General features: G+C 44.4%; 1 protein-coding gene across 4 annotated transcripts in view; it reads left to right on the top strand.

Moving 5' to 3' along the window:
• NHSL2 (NHS like 2) overlaps positions 1-8,961 on the top strand; it is a 1,544,548-nt gene extending 1,535,587 nt beyond the window's left edge. For all 4 annotated transcript variants that reach the window (XM_069648639.1, XM_069648640.1, XM_069648641.1 and 1 more), the window contains one exon: positions 7,183-8,961. In XM_069648639.1, the coding sequence (XP_069504740.1) occupies positions 7,183-7,498 (316 nt within the window). In that variant the 3' untranslated portion in view covers positions 7,499-8,961. The remainder of the gene's footprint in view (positions 1-7,182) is intronic.
• The last annotated feature ends 4,726 nt before the right edge of the window (positions 8,962-13,687 follow it).

The following is a 13,687-nucleotide window of genomic DNA, read 5'->3' as shown; positions in this document are numbered from 1 at the left end:
CAGCTTACCTGCCGCTTACCTGCCTGCCTTCCAGCACGTCTCCGGTAAGTGGTCTGTTTGTGTTTGTGTTTCGGGTTTGTTTTGCTTTATGTTTGTGTGTGTATGTTGCGGGGGGGGGGGTGTGTCGGATGTGTATGAATGTTTGTGTTTGAATGTATTTTGTGTGTATGTTGAGATGCGGGGGTGGGGGGGTGTGTCGAATGTGTATGAATGTTTGTATTTGAATGTATTTTGTGTGTATGTTGAGATGCGGGGGTGGGGGGTGTGTCGGATGTGTATTAATGTTTGTGTTTGAATGTATTTTGTGTGTATGTTGAGATGCGGGGGTGGGGGGGTGTGTCGGATGTGTATGAATGTTTGTGTTTGAATGTATTTTGTGTGTAAGTTGCGATGCGGGGGTGGGGGGGTGTGTCGGATGTGTATGAATGTTTGTGTTTGAATGTATTTTGTGTGTATGTTGAGATGCGGGGGTGGGGGGGTGTGTCGGATGTGTATGAATGTTTGTGTTTGAATGTATTTTGTGTGTATGTTGAGATGCGGGGGTGGGGGGGTGTGTCGGATGTGTATGAATGTTTGTGTTTGAATGTATTTTGTGTGTATGTTGAGATGCGGGGGTGGGGGGATGTGTCGGATGTGTATGAATGTTTGTGTTTGAATGTATTTTGTGTGTATGTTGAGATGCGGGGGTGGGGGGGTGTCGGATGTGTATGAATGTATTTGAATGTATTTTGTGTGTATGTTGAGATGTGGGGGGGTGTGAATGTTTGTATTTGAATGTATTTTGTGTGTATGTTGAGATGTGGGGGGGGTGTGAATGTTTGTATTTGAATGTATTTTGTGTGTATGTTGAGATGCGGGGGTGGGGGTGTCGGATGTGTGTCGGATGTGTATGAATGTTTTGATTTGAATGTTTTTGTGTGCTGAGTTGGGGGGTGGGGGTTCGGGTCTGTATGGGTGCTTGTTTGAGAGTTTGCAGATTTGGGGGCTTCGGGTCTGTATGGGTGCATGTTTGTGTGTGTGCTGAGTTGGGGGGCTGGGGGGTTCGGGTCTGTATGGGTGCATGCTTGAGTGTGTGTGTGCTGAGTTGGGGGTGGGGGTTTGGAGTTGGGGGGGTGGGGGGTACGGGTCTGTATGGGTGCATGTTTGTGTGTGTGCTGATTTGGGGGGTGGGGGGTTCGGGTCTGTATGGGTGCATGTTTGTGTGTGTGCTGAGTTGGGGGGTGGGGGGTTCGGGTCTGTATGGGTGCATGTTTGTGTGTGTGCTGAGTTGGGGGGTGGGGGGTTCGGGTCTGTATGGGTGCATGTTTGTGTGTGTGCTGAGTTGGGGGTGGGGGGTTCGGGTCTGTATGGGTGCATGTTTGTGTGCTGGGGTGGGGGGTTCGGGTCTGTATGGGTGCATGTTTGTGTGTGTGCTGAGTTGGGGGGTGGGGGGTTCGGGTCTGTATGGGTGCATGTTTGTGTGTGTGCTGAGTTGGGGGGTGGGGGGTTCGGGTCTGTATGGGTGCATGTTTGTGTGTGTGCTGAGTTGGGGTGGGGGGTTCGGGTCTGTATGGGTGCATGTTTGTGTGCTGGGGTGGGGGTTCGGGTCTGTATTGGTGCATGTTTGTTTGTGTGCTGAGTTGGGGGGTGGGGGTTCGGGTCTGTATGGGTGCATGTTTGTGTGTGTGCTGAGTTGGGGTTGGGGGTACGGGTCTGTATGGGTGCATGTTTATGTGCTGGGGTGGGGGGTTCGGGTCTGTATGGGTGCATGTTTGTGTGTGTGCTGAGTTGGGGGTGGGGGGTTCGGGTCTGTATGGGTGCATGTTTGTTGGTGTGCTGAGTTGGGGGGTGGGGGTTCGGGTCTGTATTGGTGCATGTTTGTGTGTGTGCTGAGTTGGGGGGTTTGGTTGGGGGGTGAGGGGGCCATGGGGCATAGTGTTTGGTTGTGGGTGAGGAGGCCATGGGGCATAGTGTTTGGTTGGGGGTGAGGGGGCCATGGGGCATAGTGTTTGGTTGGGGGTGAGGGGGCCATGGGGCATAGTGTTTGGTTGGGGGTGAGGGGGCCATGGGGCATAGTGTTTGGTTGGGGGTGAGGGGGCCATGGGGCATAGTGTTTGGTTGGGGGTGAGGGGGCCATGGGGCATAATGTTTGGTTGGGGGTGAGGGGGCCATGGGGCATAGTGTTTGGTTGGGGTGAGGGGGCCATGGGGCATAGTGTTTGGTTGGGGGTGAGGGGGCCATGGGGCATAGTGTTTGGTTGGGGGTGGGGGACATGGGGCATAGTGTTTGGTCGAGGGTGAGGCACATGGGGCATAGTGTTTGGTTGGGGGTGAGGGGGCCATGGGGCATAGTGTTTGGTTGGGGGTGAGGGACATGGGGCATAGTGTTTGGTTGGGGGTGAGGGACATGGGGCATAGTGTTTGGTTGGGGGTGAGGGGGCCATGGGGCATAGTGTTTGGTTGGGGGTGAGGGGGCCTATGGGGCATAGTGTTTGGTTGGGGGTGAGGGGGACATGGGGCATAGTGTTTGGTTGGGGTGAGGGGGCCATGGGGCATAATGTTTGGTTGGGGGTGAGGGGACCATGGGACATAGTGTTTCGTTGGGGGTGAGGGGGCCATGGGGCATAGTGTTTGGTTGGGGGTAAGGGGGCCATGGGGCATAGTGTTTAGTTGGGGGTGAGGGGGCCATGGGGCATAGTGTTTGGTTGGGGGTGAGGGACATGGGGCATAGTGTTTGGTTGGGGTGAGGGGGCCATTGGGCATAGTTTATCTAGGGTCAATAAAATATATATAAGTTAATTAAACAGAGATACAATAACTAAATAGAAATAAATCATAACAATGGAAAATGTGTAGTACAAAATGTAAGTTTGAAATGCAAATAAAAATCGTTACCCCTCAAAAACATTATTTTTCCATGTGTTTAGTACAAATTGGGGGTTTAAAAAGCCTCCTGCCACGCCACGCCTACCGCCCCGCCCACATTTACTTTTCGGCCCACTATAGCCCTCATGTAAGGTACTTTCGGCCCTCTGTCAAAATCAGTTGTGCACCCCTGATTTAGATATAACCATCGGTGTTTAATTTACCTAACTGCTGATAACCCCATATGTTTCAGTGGTCATCTGTAGCTCTGTTATACGTGGGCGTTCCATGTGCATAGTGTTCCAGCTTTGCCACAGTCGATATGAAAGGAAAGTGTGTGCTTCAACACCTCTATGTCTTTGCCACCCACTCTCGCAGAGCGATTCTGCGCTCCATATCATAACCGGTTGCGTCTTTTTTTTACTCTTGAGATGCTACGGAACAAAGTAAATAAATATTGCTCCACTTTTGAAATTCTGAAAATTGGGTCTGTGCTTGAAGTTACTGTTTGCTCCATTTCTTAGTATGTTAAGCAGCAAACATATTGCGCTTTACTTGCACATACCACTCTTTTTCTCGCCCAAAGGAGCCAACTTATTAACACATGTTGCCTCTATTTTGTCACCAAAATATATCTCTGATAGAGCTGTGCAAGGCGATGCTTATCATTTCACTAGTAACTGGCTCCTCCTCACTCAATAGAGGTCACTTAGCATCATTCAAGAAAATAAAAAAGCCAGAAAATGTAGTGCCCCAGCAGAGCCGTTCCGTCCCATCTGCAATGGTTGCTCCCTTTGGTGCTCCCCTGTAATGGACCCTGTATTTTATATCTTTTGTTTTATTTAGTACTAAGACAATCTATTTTAAAAACACATTTCAACCAACCAGTATTTTCGAACTGATGGACTGTTCAGGTCATAACAGTTTGAATGTAAACAAAACTAGGAGAGCACTGGTGGTGAAGAGGTCGAAATGCAGTCTCAAGGCTGATTCCTTTCTTTAAAGTCCCCGCCCATTCCGCTACACTACCGATGCTCTGGCTCAGTTCAAAAGGTCACTCATTACCAATCAGTTTCATCCGTGCAAACCATGACTGGTTACACAAAGAAAAGCAAAAATCAGTTACAAACTTCTATCAGTTTAAAGCATAACACTACAGAATGACCTGCATGTAACCATCAAAGAAGGGAAAAGACAAGCCATTCAGATGGATGCTGAGAAAGGCACTCCTCAATAAAGACTGTAACCCCTGACTCCTGCCTTGCATATTATATCTAATGACACTGAATTGACCCTAAGGAGAAGCAACATTAGAAAGCTCAAGGAAGCATTGTGATTCATAATCATTGTTTTAATAAATCCTGTTTCTCTCAGTCTGAGCATCTCTCTCCTGCCTGCTTGCCAGTTTCTTCTGCTTTCTTGCCTGCATTTTCTATGGTGCCCTGAAGAGGATCATGTTCTGGGTGACATGCCCTGTACAAGAAATTAATTATGAAGCTTGTACAAGTGTATGTAAGCTTAAACACTGCATGGTGTGTCACTTTGGGCCATACACCATCTTGCGGATGGCATTCAGTGTTCTACACTTCAGGACAATAGATAATGTAACATGTTGTGTATGCTGAACCTTACACATGTGCAGTGCAGTTTACATCTGTGGCACACTGTGGAAATGAAGTTTGTATTCTCTTTGAAACATATCAAGGATGGGGGAGAAATACATGTGTTGGAAGTGGTCCAGGATGAAGGGGAATATATTGCAGTAAAGAGTACATGTGTGGCCATTAATATTACAATTGTTGTTGACAAGAATGATAGCATAAACCCCACTTTCTTTAGCCAGGACACACAAAGTTGATTACTCAGATTAGAACTGGTGTCCTTTGAGGAGGGTCAATTTCTTGGCTTGCTTAGATGTTTCATCCTTCTATGCATTTAGTCCTCATGAACAAAGACTAAAGTCATTGCGGAAATTCGTAGTTATATTACAGGAGGATGCTTCTAGCAATGATGACATGTATTCTTTGTAACAATGTCTTCCTGTTTGACCCTGAATGTCATCTCCAACCACAGGGCACTGCATTGGGGACCATGTTTGCAAATCCACACAGAAACCACTTTATGGGTTGGTGGCACAGGGTGCATCCCTGCTCTGAGTGATAGGCACCCTTGTGACAGTTTGCAAGGGTCATTGTATACAAAACAACTGAAGTGTAGCAGCATATTCTAATGTAAAGGGGGAATAATGTCCAGAGTCCAAGTTTCCACAGTGTAAACTCTGAAGTGAAATGTAGTCTTGGATGGTTGACATCAACAAGATGTTCTTACTGCATGTACTGGATGATTTCCAGGCTGCGGTCATTCTTCTGCGTCCCCTCCACCAGTCAAGGGCAATGCAATTTCCCATTACCTCTTCACAGACTCACGCTCTCCAGAGGTTCACCTCAACCCTAGATCCCGAGACTCATGTCTCCAGTAGGGTTTCCCTGTTGCTTTCCTTCAATATACCTCTGGCTTAGTCCAGGATGTGGGGCGCAAACCCATACTGAACCACCACCTTCAGCCTTTTCCACTCCCTCTCTCTCCTCCTCTCCAGTCTCTGTTTCCTGACTCCTCCTGACGTTTCCCTCTGAATTTCCCTTCTCCTCAACCTCCTGCTAAAGCTGCGGTATGTAGATCTTAAGGGCATGGGTATTCCAATGTAGTTGTAGTTATTTTTAAAACCTTATGTAAATTACAGAAAATCCCTTGTATCACATCTTAAAGAAGCCAGAATCGTGAGATGTGTAAGGTTGTATCCAAATATTGGGCAAATTCTGTTCTAATTCAGATATTCTACAGGTATGGGTCATAGTAACTGTTCAGAGAGACACACTTTGGTAAACTCATAGGACTTGGGGAGTTACATAGATACAGAAAATGTTTCTTTTGCTGATGAGCATAACATTCATTTCCATAAAAGAAATAAGACTATTATCAAAACAAAAACCTGATACCCTGAATTTCCACATACAGGGTGTACATATTGGTAGGTAACTGTTGATTAAACTATGTGGCTTCTACAACGTGTACTCTCAAAAGCGCATACATAGAAAGGCATCTATATGCTACATAGAACAGTCTTAACCTATCAGGTAGCAATCAATGTTATCATATGCACAAATCTAACCAGACTGGCTTAGTCATTGAAACCAGTCCCCCACAAGAGTCAATAAGAATTTAACTTAGCATGAAAATATGCAAAACCGGATTAACTTTTTCCGGACCTTTGCAACCACCGGTTCAATATGGACACAGAGTTTTATATATTTATAGCAAAGGAAGACCTCTGTACTTATTGCAACTCTGTGGAACGCTGGGTGACCCATATTTGTGATCAGACATATATGTTTATGCATGATGCTTCTGAAACCTCTTTTCCTGTTCTCCCCTTCTTTCCCTGTTCTGTCCTTACCCTTGTTTTTTTCTAATTGCCCACTTATTGATTAGTATTGGATACCATTCATCCTTTTGTGAACAAAGATCATCAAACTCTTTATATTCTTATTACATTTTACTTTTGTTGAAATGACTCGCCAGTCCAAAAGTCTCTCATCTATATCAATATATCCCAGGGATTCCAATTGATGTTTAGATCTTTTTAACTATATTCTTTAAAGGCAGTTTTCCATGCACACATTTTGCATAGATCAACGTTAATTCATGCAATAGTACTAAATATCCACTTATAATACTGGATCCTCATCTAGCATCGTGCCCGTGTTAGACCACCTTTAGAAACAAAAGACATATTATAGTCTTTCATTCTATTGTACCACCTGGTGCATTTTGGGCCATCAATCTGCTGCTGCGATTTACCCAATGTGTATAGACCTAATCCAATCTATACCTTCTTGCCCATTATTGGAAATGTGAGCACATTTGTACGGGGAATTTGTTCATTATAGGAGAAGAGACATGGAATGGCAATCGAAGAAACTACAAATTTCAATATTGCCCTTTGAATCTTATTTGAACAAGTTGTTAAAGTCTAGCGATAAAGTCTTTATGCAGAATCTTGCATATTAATGTTTTGCTCCATTCTCTGTCACACAACCAGAATGTCTGTATAAATGAATGTGTCCCAATTTGTGCACCAGTCCAGACTTCATTTAATCTTCATCCGGGTCACAGTTCATGTACGTGTCGTAGCAAGTTGCTCAAAACAATTTAAAAGGGGAAGTCTTTCACATAGCGCATAACAGTTTTTATTTTCTATGAAATGGTAAGCTTATTAAAAAGTATATGGTCTCCTCTGCATTCCTAGCAAATAAGTTTTGCTTTCATTTGTCTCCTTCAGATCTAAGAGGAAGTTGCTAGGATGGAAGGAACCAGGAGACACGTTTGGAAATCGCTCTAGTTCTCACTCACCAGTGAAGAATACCCCAGCGTCTCCAACCAGGGAATCCCCCACAGCGGTTGGCACCCTGGTGAAATCCTCCAGTAAGAATGAAGACTTTAAGGCCTTACTGCAAAGGAAGGGGAGCAAGACGAGCCTTGGGTCACGCACCTCTGCAGCAGAACTTCTCAAGAGTACCAACCCGCTCGCTCGAAGAGTTATGAACGAGTTTGCACAGGACATAGAGAACAACAACAGTGCCAAAACCCAGCCTTGAGAGAACTTGGATCACGTTCTCTAAGAACAAAAATGATAATAAGATAATTTGCATTCAAAAGTGGATGAACGTGTCGAGCATCTTTGGAGCGGGTAGCTTTTTTTCAACGTTAAAGACTATCACAAGATCGTGATAGCTTGCCATACGTTTCCTCATCGACGACTCTCTTTTGTCCTTGGTTGGCATCGACAGGTTTCTTCAAGAGCACAGAAATAACTTAGGAATCAGTTGAAATTCAGGTTTGGCTCTTGGACGGGTCATTTGCATTTTGGCTCTTGACAGAAGAAGATTGCTATACTTTGCTCGGACGAGGGCTTTTTTGAGATGGCACAGCATTGGATCCGCCTCTACGCCCATAAACCCGTATACACTTTTAACAAGCTCTGCTGTTTACAAGGCATCAAACTCTTTCCATGGTCTAGGCTGTGGCTCTAGATGTATACAAAAGCATTTGCAATGTAACCTGCGTAGCGGAGCTAAGCTTCAAATATGTTTAGTGACTTTGGCATGTGGTACTTTTAATGGCTTAATGATGGAAATTTTAATAATGTTCTCTTTTTAGCTACTTTCTGTGAAATTGTTTTCCAAACAAAGTATTGGTGAGTTCAATTGGAACAGCAACATTTGAACCTGTGAAAAGTGTGAGGTAACTGATGTGCTTTTTATAAGCATTTGCATTATACAAATAGTTCAATTTGATAGGGTCATCATTTCCACCTTACGGACTTGGGGTGTATCCAAAGCAGCAAAGAATACATGCATTGGCCACTGTCCCAAATAGTTGCACGGAGACAGGGTGTGTTAGGAGACAGATCTCAGGGTTCGGGAGTGCGTGACTCCCCTATCAGCATGTGCGCAACATCTAATTTGCACCTGAAATTTGGCAGACAGGGATTGGTTACTTAGGAAAATATCATCCACCATGATCAGCTAAGACACCAAGACATCCAATACACAAGCCTAGCAATATGGCATCAAACCCATGAATGCATATGTTTAAAATGAGGTCTTACTTTAAGCTGCCAGCCTGGTTTCTCTCACTCTTGAGGTTTTGATTGTGTTTTTGGTGAATAGCAGGACCATCAGCAGTTCTGACCAGGGTACAGATCAGGGGCTAAGATGCATATATGAGCAGCCATAAGAAAGTGCAGTGCTAGGGAGCATGTGCTGGTCCACTTATTACCAGAAAAAAACCCATGAAAGTTGTTCACATCCCTTTAATGTTTTTCTTTGTTTTTTTACTGCTCATCTGTGGAGAGTTTATTCTTTATAATTGGGGAAAAAATGTGTTTTCTGTTATTTTACACATTGGAACCTGCCGCGCAGTGTCCACTGCCGTAACATCCATCATGCAACAAGTGCCAGAATTGAGGGTGCTCGCCTTGAGGCCCAGGGGTGAGTCTTGATACATGTGCCAAATTTGTTCACACAAACAATAAACTAAATGTAACTGTACCTTTGCAGACTGTTATCCCAAGAGTGTTTTTCTTTAAAATACACATTTTGCTATCAGCATTGCTTACAATGAACAGAGCTGTCCTTTGTGAAATCCATTATATTTGATCGTAAACTTTTCAGGTGTTAATGGCTTCGCTATTGTCGCAAAACGTGGCGTACTATGGTACTCCCCATCCGGCTTCTCCCTTACCGACTGTACATATAGAAGTATATCCGCATCACAAACAGAATTCAAATAAACTAAAAAGACAGACGCCCCTCTTTAATGTGTAAAATGTTAGTCCCCACCAGATCCCCAAATAGGTAGTTCAACTCAACCATTTCTGTTTTGTATTCCACTATAGACATATATGTGCTTACATAGGACTCAGGACGCATTGCCATTGCAATGAGAAACATTGGTGGATATTCTTAAGGTCCTACGCAGAGTTTTACGCCTGTGATTGTTGCTGGAATATTTTGGGGTGGGGGGCGGAGGGTTCTTAGTTAACTATATAGATAAACACAGTGGAGAAGAGAGACATGCATTTTATAGCTGAGTATATGTTTCCTCGTGGCCACCATAGGGAACCAACTGAGTGCCAGGTACATGACCATCCATGATCATCTGTGTTCCTGGGCATGGCTTAAATAGCTAAGGCCTAACAAGATCCATGCAGCTCCTCTTCCTTAACTTCTGTGACTCCTCCCTCTTTCCACCTGCATTCATCAGAAGATGATGCAAGGCCAGAATCAGAGAATAGCGGTAAATGCTTACACAGAGAAGTATTCTGGGTGCATATGGGGCAGAATTTAGAATTGCCTTTTCCCTGTAGCTCCCAGAGGAAACATCCATTTTCAAGCGATGTGTGTGACCCTCTCTTCTGAAGATGCCATTAGGTGCCAATATTAAATGCTTTCTTGTAATGGAATAGAAAGACCCCAATATGACCGAAGTGCCTGGTTTTAAGGAGAGGTTGCGGTTCTTGGAGGCAGAAGTTGAGGACCTGTCTGAGATGGTACCGGGGGAGGCTATTCTGAAATGTCTTTCCAGGAAGATTTATGTGCCCCGAGAGGAATCTTCTATTAGAGGCCAGAGGCCAGATTACAGAAAGGGCGCTGTGATGCAAATATTCAGTAGAAGACTTCGTTGTTGTGTTAAAACGATGGGAAATTGCACTGACACTAGTGCAAAGCTCTGGCCCCAGGTGGATCAGATGGGAGAGGATGCACTGAGAATATCCTCCTATGGTTCATATGGGAACAGGAGATGAAGAAAACATGGTTTATGCGACATGGACCATTCATGCCGTGCTTTCCTTGCTGTAGGCAGTTATGGGCTCTGAAGCTGATTGTACTATAGCATGCATTCATGGGTATACAGGTGTAGGTCTTTTCGAATGGCATTCTGTGAGCACAGGTGCTCTGTCCACTGGAGCTATTGTGGCAACAAGACAAGGGCTGTGAATGAGGAACTGGCAAACAGATTTAAATCACAGGCTATTTGCTACTTGGGCAAGAGATGGGGGATTTGAACACTAAGGCTTTAGAACCTGGCATCATACCATTCCATTTCATGAGAAGACCCCCTCTGCTTCTTCAAAGTTGCCCCCCCCCCCAGCTTTCCAACCCTCACCAGCGGCATTATAGCAAGCCTAGGTGTAAATTAGCTGCAACATTCCCTAAAATTCCCCAGCTTCCCTGGAAGGACCCACTGCAGTCTCTCACCATCCCTAAGGACACATTGTACTAAGGCTGATGGAAGGATGCTACTAAGGCTGATCGAAGTGAACTTGGATAGCCAACCCAGCCCTTTAAGACGAGGTAGCGATACTTCGAGATGAATGGGGATGCAGAAGATACTCAAACATCAATAATCAGACTAACTCAGAAAGTTGCCAAAGCTTGACTGTTTTAATGTCAATTATCTAAAACAGAAAGTGCAACGAACATCAATGGACGTCTCACAGCATGATCTCAAAGCAGTTTATAAAAAAACATGAGCTTTATAGCAAACACTCATCATTGCTGACATCAACCTATGTAACTGCTGACGTCATCCTATGTGGAAAACTACAAAAACCTAGTGGCAAAAGTGATTGGGTCTAAGGGAACATCTAGGTATACGTTCCATACCAGTCTAAGATAGTGATAGGCTTCTCAACATCAGGTGGGGCAACTAAGTCCTCCCTTCAAACAGGTACCCTATGAACGTCACTAAATACACAACGTCCCATTGGTTACACAAACTATAGGGCTATTAACTATGCGGCCCCCTATAATTGGTTGGCACCCTTACAATCGTCAGTACTTTTACACCAACACCAACAGCACGCAGGCTGGTCTCCAGATGCTGGTGGGCTGCTCATAACCATAGCTTCCCAGCAATTAGCATATCATCTATCAACACCTCAGTGGTCTGCACGTCAATTAAGGCTTTGTACTTGGCCTTGAAACTGTTCTTTGCTCTGGAGAATATGAGGGAGTGGAGGCACGCTCTGTCTCCTTGCGTAGGTGTGGTTCATCATGATTGTTCATTTTCACCCCTCCACATGACTGAAGACCACAAATTTCAGCTCTGGTGCATTTAAAATACTTTTATTTAATGAGCCTCTGACGTCTTCCTTGTTTTCCTGCATGTCTTCTGAACAGGAGTTTTGTTCTTTCACATGATTGCAACTAATGTCTGCTCATCCAAGTTCAAAAACGGCCTTGGCTTCTTGGGGCTGGTCCAGCCTCGCCCTTCTTTGATTCACTCCTGTATTTCAATTGCTTTCTTAACTTCAACACACTGGAAAAGGCCTTCCTTTTTCTGGTCCAGCTCTGCTATAATGCGCAGTGAAATCGTCCATAGTTCACTCACGCCTATATATATATGCTTTGAGGCTTGCCGCAAATTATTCACTAGATAGCTATCCTCAAGAATACTTTGTCTGCTTACATTTATTTGCATCTGTACATGTGTAAAAAAAAACTTGATATCTTCATCGTTTCCGCAGCATAAGCCTCTTCATTTCTATCCCCGAAATGTTACTTATCTTTGATGCTTATATAAAATCTATGTTCTCTTGCCTCTGCATCTCTTCTGGGTGCGTCAGTCTTGCTTTGTGTGATGTCACCAATCTGCTCTTTTTGTAATTTCTGACTCTTCTTCTGGGATTTCAGTCAAATGACCATCATACTGTCTTGTATGCAGGTATGGCTTTCCTAATGGGAACTTTGCCTCCTGGATTCTCCTTGGTATTTTCACTGGTACTGCACATAGTTCACACTCTGGTTCCCAGCATATAGGCAATAGGGGCGAGATGCTTTAGGTGTGGGTACTTGGCTCCTTCTCTACAGAAGGATGCTACTAAAGCTGATGGAAGGATGCTACTAAGGCTGATGGAAGGATGCTACTAAAGCTGATGGAAGGATGCTACTAAGGCTGATGGAAGGGTGCTACTAAAGCTGATGGAAGGATGCTACTAAGGCTGATGAAAGGATGCTACTAAAGCTGATGGAAGGATGCTACTAAGGCTGATGGAAGGATGCTACTAAAGCTGATGGAAGGATACTACTAAGGCTGATGGAAGGATGCTACTAAAGCTGATGGAAGGATGCTACTAAAGCTGATGGAAGGATGCTACTAAAGCTGATGGAAGGATGCTACTAAAGCTGATGGAAGGATGCTACTAAGGCTGATGGAAGGATGCTACTAAGGCTGATGGGAGGATGCTACTGAGGTTGATGGAAGAATGCTACTTAAGCAATAAGCCCCTAGCCGCGGGGACATTACTGAGTCAGGTAATGCCCCAGGGCCCATAGTTGCAGGCCTGAGCAAAGCACTGCATGTTTGAGCATGCTCTTAGGTAGCTGCGGCCATTCTCTGAATCACTCGGATGCAGGGTCAAAAAAATGGCTTTATTATTGTCCAAGGGGAAATTTGTTGAGTGCCCATTTTGGGTATTGTTGATTCCAAAAGTAAAAACGTTTGTTGCTGCTGATACCAATGTCACTGCTTTTAATACCACAGAAGGAAGTGTGTACATGATAGCATACGGGTCAATGAAGCAGGGAAAACTATTCAGCTCCAGAAAGGGGGATGTTGGCTGTCATGTGGCTGTTCTTCCATTTATGTTCTATTTGCGGCGAGTGTCACTCAAAGGTAAGACAGATCACACATCATTTGCCCAACTTTTTTAAATCTAAAGTTTAGCAAGGAACTACGCCTTGCATCTACCACTAGAGGTTCAAATACACCCATATAAGTTAAATATAGTGCATTTTTTGGGAACCAAGAATGTGACAACTGATTTTTTGTCATGATTCCTACTCCCAAACAAGGGAGAAGGAATAGCAAGGAAACTGGTGTAGGAAGACAGAGTGGTTTTTCTTAGTAGAGCTGGAACTGTGATAAAATTACTCCTGCCCTGCAGGAGGCGAAGGGTGAGCAGTGGCGATAGCGTCTTTTCCGCCCTCAACTACTACAAACCAAGAGTGATCCCAATCATAAATGTAAAACAGGCACAGTTCAGAGATATACCTCCTTCGCCTTTTGTGGTAACATGGGCCGAGGGAAACCTACACTCTCAATAGGGCTTTGAATATGATTCAGAAGCAACCCAAACAGCAATACTACAACAGTCAGAAATAATGGAAATGTCCAATCAAGGTTTTATCAAAAATAGATATACTTTAATGAAAGACACCATTTGCAAAAGTAAGTAAATAGAAAAACACTCCATAAAACCCACCTTAGAGGAAAGAACA

This window comes from Ambystoma mexicanum, chromosome 2q (assembly GCF_040938575.1).
Source record: "Ambystoma mexicanum isolate Mex_15411 chromosome 2q, UKY_AmexF1_1, whole genome shotgun sequence".
In the NCBI taxonomy this organism is placed as follows: domain Eukaryota; kingdom Metazoa; phylum Chordata; class Amphibia; order Caudata; family Ambystomatidae; genus Ambystoma; species Ambystoma mexicanum.
This window is presented reverse-complemented; position numbering and strand designations above follow the sequence as displayed.